Below are 14016 nucleotides of genomic sequence, written 5' to 3'. Positions count from 1 at the left end.
AATGGAGGCGGCGAGTCTCAAGATTTTCGAGTCCAAGCAGTTGACACCTAGTTTAATAATCATGCAAAGTGAAAAAAGGTATACCAAGGACTCTGCAAAAGGTGAGACCACTGTCTGACTATACACTTATATCCTTAACCATTAAAACACGGTTGACCTGGACTTGGTCTAGTACATAGGGATAGGAGAACGGGAGCGAGTAAACGAGACGACGTGATAGTTATTGGGGGTTTGGAGTTAAGGAATTCATAGCACATCTACTATCAACGAAATTGGAGAAAGACTTTCATATCATCGGCGTAACAGAGAAAAGACGGCAAAACAGAAGCAACATCATTGAGGAAGAGGACAAACAATAAGGGCTTATCATCCTACCTTGGGGAACCTGTTACAATAGTGCTATTGATTCCTAGTTGAGATAATTTCTCAACAAGTAAAGAGTGAGGTAAACGATCAAACGTAGATTTAAAGTCCGTGTAAACTTGAGAGACCCTTTCAAGCCGAACCGAAACGAAGGACGTAAATCACACGAGATTTGAAACAGTACATATTGTAGTATAAAAACATCAAAATTAAAGGTAGTCTTTAAAGGAGTTTTAAAATTCCTTTTTATAATTCAAAATGGAATATTCCATCTAACAATCTTTCCCACCGTTGAATCTATTTGTTTTGTTTTTTTAATGGTACGTTTTCTATTGCTTCTCGTGAACACAACGACTTTGTAATTGCAGATCGCTGGCAGCGTGTCATCGACGGGTGATGTTTACTTCGTACCTGCATTCACGGGACTGTACGCGCCCTACTGGCGAAAGGATGCGCGCGGGTAAGTGTCGCATATTGTTTTTCTTCCACGAGCTCATAAATTCTGCCCGTTATCATCATCGTATTAGATTATAAACGACAAGAGGGGATGAGGGTGTGAATTGACCCATCTCAAGTACCAATCGCGAAACCATCAATAAATATTACACCCAGTTGTTGTGTGGTTGTAAAAGCGGGTTCGGGACTCCCATTAAGATAGTGACAAGATGATGATGATGATGATTGGGAAAAGCGCAAGATGCCAGGGCTCATTAGGGTTGTTTCATTTAGGGGGGAAAAGGTTTACTCTCGGTATATAGTCAACACAAATGTTGTCGCATTCAAGACCTTGATCTAAAGCTGAAACTACTTGCGCACGTCACGTATAGAATTGCGTGATGTTTGTGCCTGACTTCGTGATTGACTATTTTTATTCCTGCTTAAGGTTAAAAATGGTTTCTCACTAAAATGTTGATGACAGTGGTAGTAGTAGTAGTGACGAAGGTTGCACACCGTTAATTCGTTTAGCGCGGTCCGCTAGACAGACACGTTTCCCTGCTTCCGTAAACTGAATCACGAGATCAACCCTGCGATCGGTGATTCCCCTTTGGGGGGTTTTTTTGTGACTTAAACATGCCCTTTTCTTAATTCACCTTAATGACAGACAGTACACTAGTACACACATACGCTCGATCGCGCTTGTCACACCGTCTCATAGGCTTCGATCTTGATTTTGGTCTCTTTCGCAGCATATTTTGTGGTTTGACCAGTTTCACTACCAAGCACCACTTCGTGCGGGCCGCCTTGGAAGCGGTATGCTTCCAGACACGGGACATTCTCGAAGCGATGAAGAAAGACTGCGGGTAAGTAAGGCAAGCAAGTGTAAACCCCATTCGCGGTACCGGTTATGTTACACAGACAGTTTTGTACGTTTCGTTGTTGTTCGATACAGCATTAACCTCAACAAGCTACACGCGGACGGTAGTATGGCGAGCAACAGTCTCCTAATGCAGCTGCAGGCAGATTTGGGTGGCATTCCTGTGCGTAAGTAGTGGTCGTCGAGACACCGAACCGAACGAAAGCTCGCGATAATACGTTACGTATTATCACTCGCGCGCGCGCTAGTCGTGATCTGTCGGAGGGGGGGTTTTACGCCGCTGTGCTTTTGGGATACGATTGACTCTGATTGACTGTGTTGTCATTTTGTTTGTAACCGGCAGTGAGAACAGAGGTACACGATCCGGCCGCACTCGGTACCGCGATGGCCGCAGCACAGGCGAACGGTGTGGACTTGTACAAGCTGGAAGCGGAAATCCGGTAAGTGAATGCATGCATGCATGTGTGTGTGTTTATATTGCCCTGCGGGGTAGAATAATTAATTTCCCACTACCGATGTGCCACCACCATGCGATAAGAGTACCCTGTTTTATTACTGTCGAGTGGGAGGTTTTCCGATAGTTTTTTTTTTAGCTTTTGTTGCTCCAATAATACGCTTTGAGATAGATAAAACGGGTTTGTGTTTGTGCTTTACGATTTCCGCAGCGGTTACACAGGTGTTCAATCACACCACGAAACATTCCTCCCGACGACGACCGAAGAGGAACGGAATGCACGGTACACCAAGTGGAAAATGGCGGTCCAGCGGAGTTTGGGCTGGGCTGTATCGAAGAAGAGTGAAGCTATGACGGGTAAGTCGGCCGGAAAATTCCTTTGCAAAGCCATCTGCCTAATATCTGCTTTTTTTTTATTTCTTTTCCAGACGAACGTTACAGCTTGTTGGCCTCTATTCCGGCTGGACTGTTCCTTGCCACCAGCTTCCTGATGTTGGTCCATTCGCAACGGCGGTGAGTGAGTGCGTCCCGACCGTATCGTCTACACTAGTCTGCTAAATTGTTAACAGTTCCGGAATTTCGGAACACACACCCACATTCGCTGACAAAAAGACACAGCGCACGGTGCTATTTTAAGTACGCTAAGAGCAACAATCAACGATTCCGGTTGGAAATTTGTGTTTGAAAATAAGCTAACTTAACTCAGGTTTTCCATGCTTTGTTTGATACTTTTATACCTGCATAGGTACAGTAAATTACGGTAACAAAAAATTACAATTACATCTAGCACAGTAGAAAACGAGAGACGCTCAAACACCGAACATATTCCAACAATGGCTAAAACACAGTGCTTAAACACGGGAAGTTAAATGACGCGTTCCATAGATATTATATCGTAATGCGGAACGTACGATATGGAGACGCCGGCGACAGTAGGCTAGGCTAGGCTAGGTGCTAGTTCCAATTCCAATTTGCCTCCCACTAGATTGTAGATTTGTATCGTTACTGGAGTTTTGTTTATTTTTTTCCACTCTGTTTGGAATAACGAGCGGCGAGTTTGTTTTTTAAATTGTTATTTATGGGCTATCTTTTTTAGAATAGACGATTTTTTTCCTTCACGTACTTTAAAGGACAGAAACACTACTAAATTGTTGTGTTTGTGACCAGGGGAGGGCCTAATGTAATTAAAATAAACATTTTTTTCGAAAGATGACGAATAAATATTAGCTTAAATTTAAATAAATAGTTAAAGAATGTTTGTTGATTTTTTCATCGGTTTTGTAATAAAAAATCGCTAGTTGCCAAATGAAAAAGATTTGTGTTTGTAGCAAGAAAGAAATGTCAAGCAATAAGGCCGTAATTTCAAAGTAATAAAATAAAAAGAATTTGAAAATTTGAATTCAATATTGTGCATTGTTTTTCGCAACGGACTGTATTTTTCTTACTCGCTCATCGGTTGTGATGCCGAATGGTTCGCCTCGTGGTCACTCACCACCGCGCCTGGCGCGAGAGACAGAGACAGTGAGCGCACTCACGCGTGGATTGGTGAAGCTTTCGGTGGTTGCTAGGTAGCAGCGATGGAGACGCATGGTTGACATACACTCAACACTGATACTGTTGTGTTCAAAGCGCGCTACGGACGGAACTAGAGAACCCAGTATCCTGACACGAACACCAGCACAAAAACCGGAAGTATGTTTCTCGGTCAGAGCAAACTCACAAGGAACAGTCACTCCGCTTGTCAGTCGGTAAGCGTACGGATAGCGAAGCAGTAGTCGTCCTCCTTTGTCGTTGTGGCGAGGCGCTGCGGTCCATGTCATCCGGAGGTGTGTGATAATGGTGAAAAGGAACTCTTCAACGATGGTGAAAAGCAGGATATAAGATGAAAAGTTTTATCATAGCAGCAAGTGTCAATGTGATAAACGCACCCGGAACGTCCCGGATTACTCGACACACGAGCGCAAGGCGCCCAGTATCGATTATGCGTATCGCGTGAGGGAACGCAACGGGTATGACCTAAGCAGCAGTGGGCAAACCAGAACAACCCGAGCGAATGGTATCGGCGATAGACGGGAGAGTCCTGATGACCTAAAAGCTTGCCAACGAAAAGCGCTGTGCCTGCCTACTGTGTCTACGTTACTGTCGTTTGTCTTCCAGTAGTACCAGTACAGCGTGTGTATGCGTGTGTGTATGGTTGTGCGTACACCAGTTGATGTGTTTACAATACAGGATAAAGAGCGCGGGTTGCAGAAGAGCGTACGTGAGTAAAATGGAGACGAAGTAATTGTGAGATGTGAACCGACTGATAGTGCGGGTGTTTTTAATTGAATCCTCTCACCCGGTGAACTGATTCCTCGAATCCTGGTGCCTGATCGCTATCCGCTTCCGCTATCCTTATCCCAAGTTCCCGTTCTGTGCTAGTGCTGTACATCCGGAATCTAGTAGCCGACGACATCATCATGCCACAATCAAGGATTGTACTACCGACGTTGCTGCTGCTGTGGCTGCAATTTTCCGGCCAGCTACGTGAGTATAAACGGGGTGGGCCAATCGGGGCCAAGGCAAAGGCACGCTTGTAATCTGCGAGGCAACAATGAGCTCGCCTGGAGAAATGAACTGGATTCAATTTGCATGCATAAGTAACTACCGTGCACACGATGTATGTGTGTGTGTGTCTGTGTGTTTGTGGTTCTTCAACCCGTGCTCTTGTTGCTTCACGCGGTTCGCAGGACAGAAAATGGAAGAGTGGCTGAGCTGTCAACACATTCTTCCCATCATCAGTAACCTCGACTCGAAAGCACAGTATCATAGCTTTACGGGCTTATAACACTTAACGGCTTAACCCCTTGGAACTCTCCGGAACGCGATTTGATGATGGCGTCTGGGTGCAATAAACAGACCCTCACCCATCTCCTTGCGTCACGATTCCTAAATCGTAAATCGCACTCTGGTATACGCCAAAAAAATCAATTTTGCTCCACCATTTGGAATTGTTGGAGGCATAAAAACGTACAAAATTAGAATTTACCTGCTAACGCAAAATCCAAACGCGCTTCGATAGCTGATATGTGTTTGATCAATTTTCGAATAAAGGAAGGAGAATAGGAGGGTCATTTTGGGCAAAGGTCTACCAATAGCCACCAGTGAGGTATTTGCAAAAAAAAAACCACAAAGAATTGAGTTCGAAATGGCCCCTATAAAGGATTCCATAGAGCTAGAAGAAACAATGTATATCTGCAGAGGTGTTCGCTAGACACACCTGCAAACACTCAATATCCTTAGGGCGCTCGCAACCGGTACGTGACAAGTACGTTACACATTAAACGAGTACACTCGCCCAACCCTTGCCAACCCACTTCTCTGAGGTGTAGGGACTAGTAGAGCACTGCTGCGGAGACTCGACAATTTCGAACGAATCAAGCACAGGCTTGGGGACAATCCCTCCCATCCTCTGCTTGAATGTGCTGTTCGCGAGCTTGTTGTTCCTTTGATAGCCGGCCGTGGGCGAGAGCCGTATTCTTCGCTACTTGAATGCCGCAACAACGGCTGGCTGGAGAGCTCCCGGAGGAAATGTAGATGCAGAAGCATGAATGAATGCATGAATGAAAGTACAGTACAAAAGCGGAATGAGACATGAGAATAGCCCCGAGAATAGGGAATAAATGTTCTGCCCTCCTCTTGTGTGCTCCTGTACTCCTTCCCGAGGACCTGGTGGAGCACGGCGTCCTAGTTTTGAAGCGGTATTTTTGGAATGCACTCAACTGTAATGCACTTTATCGGAAATATAATTGCATGATTTGCAGCAACAGAAAGATATGCCAGCTCCCAATGGTTGTGCAGTGTGGAGTGGGCGAGAAAGAATTGCAATTGTCGTTCGTATCGTTGTACGGTACGGGGTCATTGTTATGGCAGAAGAATATTTAATAATGAATGGTACAAGATAAAAGCCTTTCCGTTCCGGGACTTTCGCTTGCTTGCACATGACAGCTTTAAATTCGAGGCACATGTTTTTGTGGCTTTAAGAATTATTTAGGGCTTAGTTTGTTGGAAAATTGAGGACTAAGGAACGTCTGCAACCTAGCAATAGTTTGTGGATGACAACAGGCTATGCTAACTAGATGTACAAATTTTGTTCCTGATACTTAGACGAGCCGTATACTCATCAGCTCACTGTTGCCTACCTTTAGGTGTCTTATACTTCCTGCTAGAATTGAAACTTCTGACAACTATTTCTCGTTGTATTTCAAATAACAACACAGATGGTGAAGGAATACGGGCCAAGTTTGCCAACTACGAAACGAAATTCATAAACGATTTTATCAACTTCACCCGTCCGGCCGGAGATATTATGGAACCGATCTACTACGACTACGACGGTGGCACTAAAACGTCTGACTACGAAACGGGCATGACGTTGGGCGGACTGCCAATACCGGAAGAAACACCGGCCCGCACGGCTACAGTGAATGGAGAGGTAACGCGACCACCGGACATCTTTCCCGATCCGGACAAAATTTACGCTTCCTTCATTAACAAGAGCACGATGAAACGGAACCGTTACCCAGGGGAAGAGAATGTGATAAAAGTTTGTAAGTATTGGGCGAAAGCAATGCTGTGAGCGCTCCTTAAAGTCTACCGATCAATCTAATTTTCCTTGATCCTAGATTCCTCAAAATCATTACGCAAATCGCCACAGGCCCACACAACCGACGATGAAAGTTCGTTCGATAATCTAAACAACGACATGAAGGGGCACGATTTCATCGACAACATTATGTACATCTACTACGGTACCAATGGAAATCTGCGCAAAGATCTCGGTGGTAATGTGATTGTGATTGGAGCCGTCTTTGCCCTAGCACCTCAGATACTGACCATCATCATACTGTTTCTGCGAAATCGACGCCTCCGTCACTTTAATGCGTTCTATCCGATCTGTCTGAATCTGCTGCTCGCACTGATCGCATCCAATTTGTCCTTCATTCTGGGCGTTCAGGCAACGCGGAATGTGATCCGCTGTGAGTTGATTGCGCTACTGCTACACTATCTGCATCTGAGCACGAGTATCTGGTGCTTCATCTACATCTACGTGATCTACGATCTGATTGCGAATGAGTGTATACCGAAGTTGAAGTACCATTACCTGATGGGGTACGGAATTCCGGCGGTATATGTTTTGGTAAGTGCCTAAGAGAGCGACCTCTTCTCTGGCAAAGATCAAACAATTTTTCTTCCTTCTCTCGTATCACACACACACAGTTCTCGTACGCTTCGTCAATCGATCGTTTTGAGGTACACCGATACTGCTGGATGTCGATCCAGAAGGGTATGATCGTAAGCTTTATGGTACCGATATCGTTCCTGATCATTCTTACCACCGTACTGGGTACGCTGAGTCTCAAGCGTATCTCCACCAAGCAGACGGAGCTGCTCTGCGAAAGCATTGAAAGTATCATCGAAACTACGTCCAAGTGCAATGACATTATCTATCCTCGGTTGCCATCACTGGCTGGCGTTAATATGGCTATGGTGTGTCGCAGCAATAGCTATCCTCAGCTCGAACAGGTAAAAGATCGGAACGCTGTGTGCTGTCAGGAGTATGCCGAATGTGCCAATCGTCACTCCGTCGTGACATTGCCACAACCAGTTACTACGGGTATGTCTACGGTAGCTGCCAGTCAGTATGCGATGAATGCGACCAAGCGTTCGTTCGATTGTTACGACACACGGATCGATCTGGGACAGCTGTCACTCGCGGAACTTACCACACCGAGCATGGCATCAGATGTGCAGGACTTTACCGAGTTTAAGAAGGCGATCAAATTTGGACTGTTCTTCCAACCGATCTTCTCCGTGTGCTGGTTCCTGGAGGTAATCGCCCTGGAGAATGTTCACTCTTGTGTGATGCCAGTCATATTTGCCATCAGTTTTAATATCTTGGTAAGTGTGCCAGAAGATCCTCTCGGTCACTCGAGTCATTTTATGTTTCCCTTCTAGAATTGGTGCATGCTGGTACGTTCCTCTAACGTTTGCCCGTACGTGAGCTCCACCATGGAGAAAACACTCGAAAGCCAGCAGATCGCATCCTGTGGCGAGTCACTAAATGGTACGATTGGACCCGGAGGTGATAACGACGCAACGCAGACAAGCGTCTGCACCGATACGATTCCATTGCTTTGTGCTTCCAACAGTGGATCCACTGTAATAAGTCCGAGTTCTACCGTTTGTGCGTCGATGAAGGGTTCCGGAGCCACGGTTGCTACCGTACCGCGCAAATTCTCGGCTACTTCCATCACAGACGAGCAGCAGCAGCAGCAACCACTGTTTTACAGTAACTTTATCGGCACGACGAACGTGCCCATGTCTTGGGAGTCGAGCATTGATTTGGGTGCTTACCATTTGCACGAAACGAAGAACGCTGACTGTATCAGTACGATCAGCAATTGAGGTGAAGGCGGTAAGGGGAAGATGTTTTTGTGTTTGGAATTGTAACGATCGCGCTAAAAACATAGGACAATACGTGATCGTTCCCTAAGGATAAAAGGGAATCTTTGGAACCGGAACCATATCAAGGCACGATACACTCCTAGCAAGTTGTGAAACACGTTTATGGCTGCGTCCGGGCTGATCTTAGATCGGACATTCAGACGTTAGCATTTAGTTTTGTGATAAAGATGTAGCGGATAGCTTGTTCCCGATCATCACTCGATCGTTTCTCTAGATGCATTGCGTATATGCGAAAGCATTGCTCTTCTTTACCAGTTGTCAAACTTACCAATACCATTTAAAAGTCTATCTAACACGAAGTGAGAATAGGTTTTGAATGATAAATTGTGGAAACTAAGAAGGTTTAAAATTCGAATGTACTTACTTAGCTTTAGCTTGATGATTTATCTTATTTGTTCGTTTGAAGGTCCGTTTAATTGAGACATTATTTATTAATACTGCTTTCAATTGTAAATAATGTGGCTTGTTTTTTTTTTAGTTGGTTGACTCTAGTGTGTTTGTTTCATTAAAATTTTAAAATAATTCTGAAGCCTTTAGATTACACAAGAGAATCAAGAATTGTGCACAACTTTAAATTCAAATCATTCATTTAAACCAAAAATGGTAATTTTATCCACGATCATGTAGCCACACAGTAACACTCTTCACCAGTTCGGTGAATGTTTTAAGCAATATCTTATACATTGGTGGAAGAATAGTTTGGAAAATTTCCTTCACAAATATAAACTGCAATGAGTACACCGTCAGACGAATGACCCGTTTTAACTCCTCCCTTGTGTCTAGAAATGGCGATAGCGTCAAACATTGAGGACGAAGTGAACGATCATCGGGTGGAAAGATTAGAAATTATTCTTACAAAACACTCCAAACCGAAACGCAGGTCCTCCAGTTGAAAAAAAAAAAACAGTTGATATCAGGTTGGATTTCGTAAGCGAAACCAAACAAGCACAAGTAACCGTGAACAAGTGAAGTTTCCTTTTTATTGGTGCTTTGCCACTGATAGTACAAACGATATTCTAACACAAACCAACATATAACACACCGGCTCGAAAGATCTGTGAGTGTGTGCGAACTAAGGAGCAGCTGAGTCGCGCTTGAGGAATAATCAATCATCACCGTGAACGACCGTCTTAATCGAATATATCAATTTATACTACTACCCTCTCTACCCAATCTGAACGCTGGCACTCTGTAGTGTATGGGTCTGGCCGTTTAAACATAATCCATTTCAGTCTACTAGAGCGTGTTGTAATTAGCGAATCTCATATGCACGGGCAAACTAAAAAACAGAGAGACAGACACACTTTTTACTCCTATAACTTGTTTATCCAATTTGAACACATTTGTAGCCACCGTCTGCACCTTATGTGGTGGATATTTAGGGTACAACTATTGGACGATTCCAAACCAAAAGAGAGAGAGAGAGAGAGAGAGAGAGAGAGAGAGAAAGAGGGAGCTGGCACAGACATAACTCAAATCTACGAAGGTAACTTTGTAACGCTTTTAGCATACCTATAGACGTTGTTTTCTCACATGACTGTGTGAAATACGCCTGAATGTATGCAATTTGTGCTGCATCAAGAAGCCCCTGTCAACACAGAAGAGTGTGTAAAAACGTTGAAGACAGCTGATTTTCCCATTCTCCTATCCGGTCGTGTTCCGAGTATTGAGTCAAGAAAACAAACGTAGTGACGAACTCTATTTCTCGTGGGTGAAGTATCCTAGTGATAATATTTACATTGAAATAAAGGTATTAGACAACTGTAGCTAACAAACGACGGTTACATTGTTTCTTTTTTTTTTGTTGGTAAAATGTGAGAAGATATATACCATTACTTCGAAATAAACGGTTTATTCTCGATATCTGAATTCACCTCGCTCCTCTTTTCTTACAGATCACTGGCATCAAGATTTTATAGAGAAATGACTACGGAAGCGGTGATGAGTTGGTCGACTTTTGCATCGGTGACAGTGCAGCATCGACGATGTTGAACCGTTGATTGCGACTAAACATGTACCGGATCATGGTGCGTAGATCGCTTCGGCGACTCTTTTTCAGCAGCACGTAAATGTAAGGATCGAGCATAAAGTGCACCAAGATCAGTATATCGGACACTCGGAACACCCACGATAGCTTCTGCCTCATCGCAACACTGAGCTGTTGCAACAAGATGATTGAGATCTGGAAAAGCAGGAACAATCGGAGAATGAAACTGTGTTGTTCATATGGATGCGCCGGTAGGACACATCGTCCCCTTTACTAACCATCTGAGGAAGCCAGCAGATGAGAAAGAACACACTGAGTACGGTCATCAGCTTGGCGAAGCGTATTTCCTCCGTCGTGGGCTCGTTGAACATACGCATTATATTGGAATCGGTAAAGCTGGACGATTTAGGCGTTTGGCTCATTGATCGGTTCAGCATCGGTGTTGGTTTGATCGTGCCAAACTGGCGGCACATTTTACGGTGCGATCGATACAACACCTTCCTTACACTAAGATTACAAATCACTATGCCAACGCAGAGCAGCGTTCCTTTGAGGGAAAGTAAAAAGAGAAACACACACAAACCGGGAGGATCAATAATGAGCTAGCTAAGTAAAAGGAGGCTTAACGATCGATCTTACCAACGATGAAGAAGAGATACGCGTACGCCACGTCCATCGGTTCGGTTGCGCTACGGTAGCGTACGCAAGTTTTCTTCCGCTCGTCGAAGTAAACGCCAAAGCCAAATAGTGGCAGAAACGTGATGAACGCCCCGATACCCCACAGGATGAAGATCGATTTGCGGATCAGATTATCCGTTACGTACTGTGCGAAGGGAAGCATCGTGTTTTCGTCCTGTTATTAGTGCCATTATACATTTGCACGCGAGGGCTTACCTTATGATAGAAGAATGGTTTCGCCAGCGCTATGTAGCGTTCGAAGGCCATGACGAACGCCACGCAACCGGAACTGATGCCAAATACACGCCAAATTACGCGCAGGATGCAAAAATTGTGCATGTTCGACTGTATCACGTCGGCCGGCATGTAGAGATGCAAACACATCTGGACAAACATGCCGCTTAGCCCAATCAGATCGTTTGTAAGCAAACATCTGAGTGAGGGAAAATTAGATGAGAGAGCGAGAGATGTTATGGTAAACCTCACAAACTGTTAATTAATCTTCCCAAAACCCTCCTTCAAATGGAAAATCAAGTACTCATTGAAAACCGTTTCCTAATCAAATAACGGGATTCGATCGCACGACTGGCGGGCGAGGTTTGCTAAGCTTGCTAGCTAAGCGCCGATCACGCAGAGCCATTTAATCGTCGTCATACGTCGTGTCTTTAATTCTAACAAAAAAAAAACAGCTATGCTTTAACTTATTTATTGAAAAATCGGCAGAAGGATTCATTGAAATTTAAGTTGGCAAGAAATTCCATTTTGTGAGCAAAATCATGTCTTACACAAACATGAATTTGATTGCTTGCTCAAACATTTCAACACCACACATATCCGTACCGAAACACTGATTGCCCCCAAAAAATCGCGTTGTAATTTGATCCTTAATTACCAAAATGTGATAAACTTGCGTGAAAAAGGACAGTTCGAACTGCAAGCAACTTTCACTTGGGGACACGGTCTGCAGCCGCGTTAAATGTGTCGGCTATATAAAACGGTTTATCGCTTCAGTGATATTGATTTTCCGTTTCGCCTTAGTGGCGGCACCCTGCCTCTATTGCTCCTTTTCACTACCCAGTAGTGAATGTGTGTTTTTATGTCTATCAATCATAGCTGTTTGGACGGCTTACGGGCAACAATTAATTGCCGACAGGCACAGCTAGCGGCCAATAATAGTGGTTTTTGATAGAAGCACTAATTGCAATCGTTATGTTGCGCGTCTCCGCTAGTCTTCGATAGCTTTGTTCGGAATTTTAAAGAACTAAAAGCTGAATGGAGCTGAATGTTTGCACTCATAGCCGGATATTTGGCCGGCCTGCTCCGGTGTGTGATCTCAGGCAGCAAGAACGTGCCTGGCATGTAAAGTACCGCGCAACGCTGTTCTCGAACTTACTTCAGCATTAGCGCATGTTTCGTGTTGCGTACGTTGCGCCACAGATGGATGAGGGCAATCAGATTCCCAACGCAGCCAAAAATGTACGAAAGCATCACTATCACCATGCAGGGTGTGGCTAGCGTTGGTGCTTTCTGTGTTTGATTGCCGGCAAGTACACCGGCCCCTTCATCGGTGATGTTCGCTGTTGCGAGCAGTGCTGCCGACACGATCGTTGTGTACTCCGGAACTGTCCCATTGAAGGACATTTTTGGTGGTTGGATTTGTATCACACTAGATTTCTATCACGCTTGATCGTTGCTAGGAAAGCACCCTGAAGTTAGGCAATGCGCATAACGAACTGTTCACTTTAAACTTTTTGTTTCGTGGCGACGAACTTCATGATGATTGTGTTTTGTTTGTGTTATCTCTCTGCAAAAAGTGACACTCCCTAAACACAACGAGACAACTTGAAGGCTTCAACTTTGTCTGTTCGAGGACTTTGAAGACTGTTCGCGCGCGCGTTTGCTCGTGCCATCCGCACGGCATCAAACCAGAAGCGTTACTGAGCGCGTCTCTTCGGCAACGCAACCGCGTAAATGTTCGACACGCCAGGGAGTCTTTCGCGATGGTTGCCTGTAGTTTGGGTGGGTGGGAAGAATCGATTGGGAGATACACTTAAGCAAAGGATGGACCCCCCCCCCTCCCTCCCCTCTTCCCGTCTTCAAGCAGCACATGGCGTTGTTGATGATCGTTGAACTAGCTTTATTGATCGTTTGTATTTAAATTAAATTGCAACACGCTACATTCTATCACCTTCAGTCTTCTCTTTATTTTCTCTCTTTTTCTCTCCTCCTGGATGTGCATTGTTTTACAGTTTTGCTCTCCATAATTTCTGCAGAACTCACTATCGGCACACAATATCCGCTGGCGTACCCTTAAAGATAAGAATGCAAAATCGATCCATGTCGGTCGGCGAATTGGTGCACTATTTGTCGCTGTCTCGATGTGCTGCGGATGGGACGAATTTGGAATGCGAACTGGTGCCGAAAACGGCAATCGGACCCTATTAATGGTGCTGTTGTTACTGGAGCGTTGCACGCCACGAATACTGAATCGTTCATGAGAAGGGAAGTTAAGGGGTGTGGTCATAAAGAAGCGATTGCGATTTGTTTAGTGCTTCCGGTCTTCTAGACGAAGTGTCTAGTTAAGCAGCTTGTTCACACGCTCCGGAATTGGTGGTGGGAGTTTCCACTAGAAAAAGCATTCTAGTTCATCGATTGAGTGACCTTGTCATTAAGTCGTCACTATCAGAAGTTGAGATCGTGTTCGGTTGCAAG

General features: G+C 44.6%; 3 protein-coding genes across 3 annotated transcripts in view; 2 read left to right on the top strand and 1 right to left on the bottom strand.

The window, feature by feature from the left end:
- The window catches only part of LOC126557619 (glycerol kinase), a 164471-nt gene that overhangs the window by 1854 nt on the left and 148601 nt on the right, over positions 1-14016 (top strand). Inside the window, exons 5-10 of the mRNA XM_050213460.1 lie at positions 732-823; positions 1551-1664; positions 1754-1845; positions 2022-2118; positions 2344-2489; positions 2561-2657. Coding sequence (XP_050069417.1) covers positions 732-823; positions 1551-1664; positions 1754-1845; positions 2022-2118; positions 2344-2489; positions 2561-2649 — 630 coding nt within the window. The 3' untranslated portion in view covers positions 2650-2657. The remainder of the gene's footprint in view (positions 1-731; positions 824-1550; positions 1665-1753; positions 1846-2021; positions 2119-2343; positions 2490-2560; positions 2658-14016) is intronic.
- Positions 5961-8579, top strand: LOC126560001 (uncharacterized). The gene is made up of 5 exons (XM_050216162.1): positions 5961-6021; positions 6392-6721; positions 6797-7311; positions 7392-8072; positions 8130-8579. Exons 1-5 carry the CDS (start codon positions 5961-5963, stop codon positions 8577-8579), a joined length of 2037 nt encoding a protein of 678 aa, XP_050072119.1.
- LOC126560000 (prostaglandin E2 receptor EP4 subtype) lies at positions 10567-12945 on the bottom strand. Its single transcript, XM_050216161.1, has 5 exons — positions 12698-12945; positions 11521-11737; positions 11266-11449; positions 10905-11173; positions 10567-10821 (listed from the first exon to the last, which is right to left on the bottom strand). The coding sequence occupies exons 1-5, from the start codon at positions 12943-12945 to the stop codon at positions 10567-10569; spliced, it is 1173 nt and encodes a 390-aa protein (XP_050072118.1).

This window comes from Anopheles maculipalpis, chromosome 2RL (genome assembly GCF_943734695.1).
Source record: "Anopheles maculipalpis chromosome 2RL, idAnoMacuDA_375_x, whole genome shotgun sequence".
Classification (NCBI taxonomy): Eukaryota; Metazoa; Arthropoda; class Insecta; order Diptera; family Culicidae; genus Anopheles; species Anopheles maculipalpis.
Note: the sequence above shows the minus strand (reverse complement) of the source record. Positions and strands in the feature narration are given on the sequence as shown.

What these genes read in the sequence shown, in the direction of transcription:
- LOC126560001 (XM_050216162.1), top strand. Translation starts at nt 5,961, where the DNA reads ATGGTTGTGCAGTGTGGAGTGGGCGAGAAAGAATTGCAATTGTCGTTC. An exon ending in GTCGTTCGTATCGTTGTACG is followed by an intron (nt 6,022 to 6,391) that starts GTACGGGGTCAT and finishes ATAACAACACAG; the next exon opens with ATGGTGAAGGAATACGGGCC. An exon ending in AGAGAATGTGATAAAAGTTT is followed by an intron (nt 6,722 to 6,796) that starts GTAAGTATTGGG and finishes CCTTGATCCTAG; the next exon opens with ATTCCTCAAAATCATTACGC.
- LOC126560000 (XM_050216161.1), bottom strand. Translation starts at nt 12,945, where the DNA reads ATGTCCTTCAATGGGACAGTTCCGGAGTACACAACGATCGTGTCGGCA. An exon ending in AAACATGCGCTAATGCTGAA is followed by an intron (nt 11,738 to 12,697) that starts GTAAGTTCGAGA and finishes TCCCTCACTCAG; the next exon opens with ATGTTTGCTTACAAACGATC. An exon ending in TCTGCTGGCTTCCTCAGATG is followed by an intron (nt 10,822 to 10,904) that starts GTTAGTAAAGGG and finishes CTGCTTTTCCAG; the next exon opens with ATCTCAATCATCTTGTTGCA.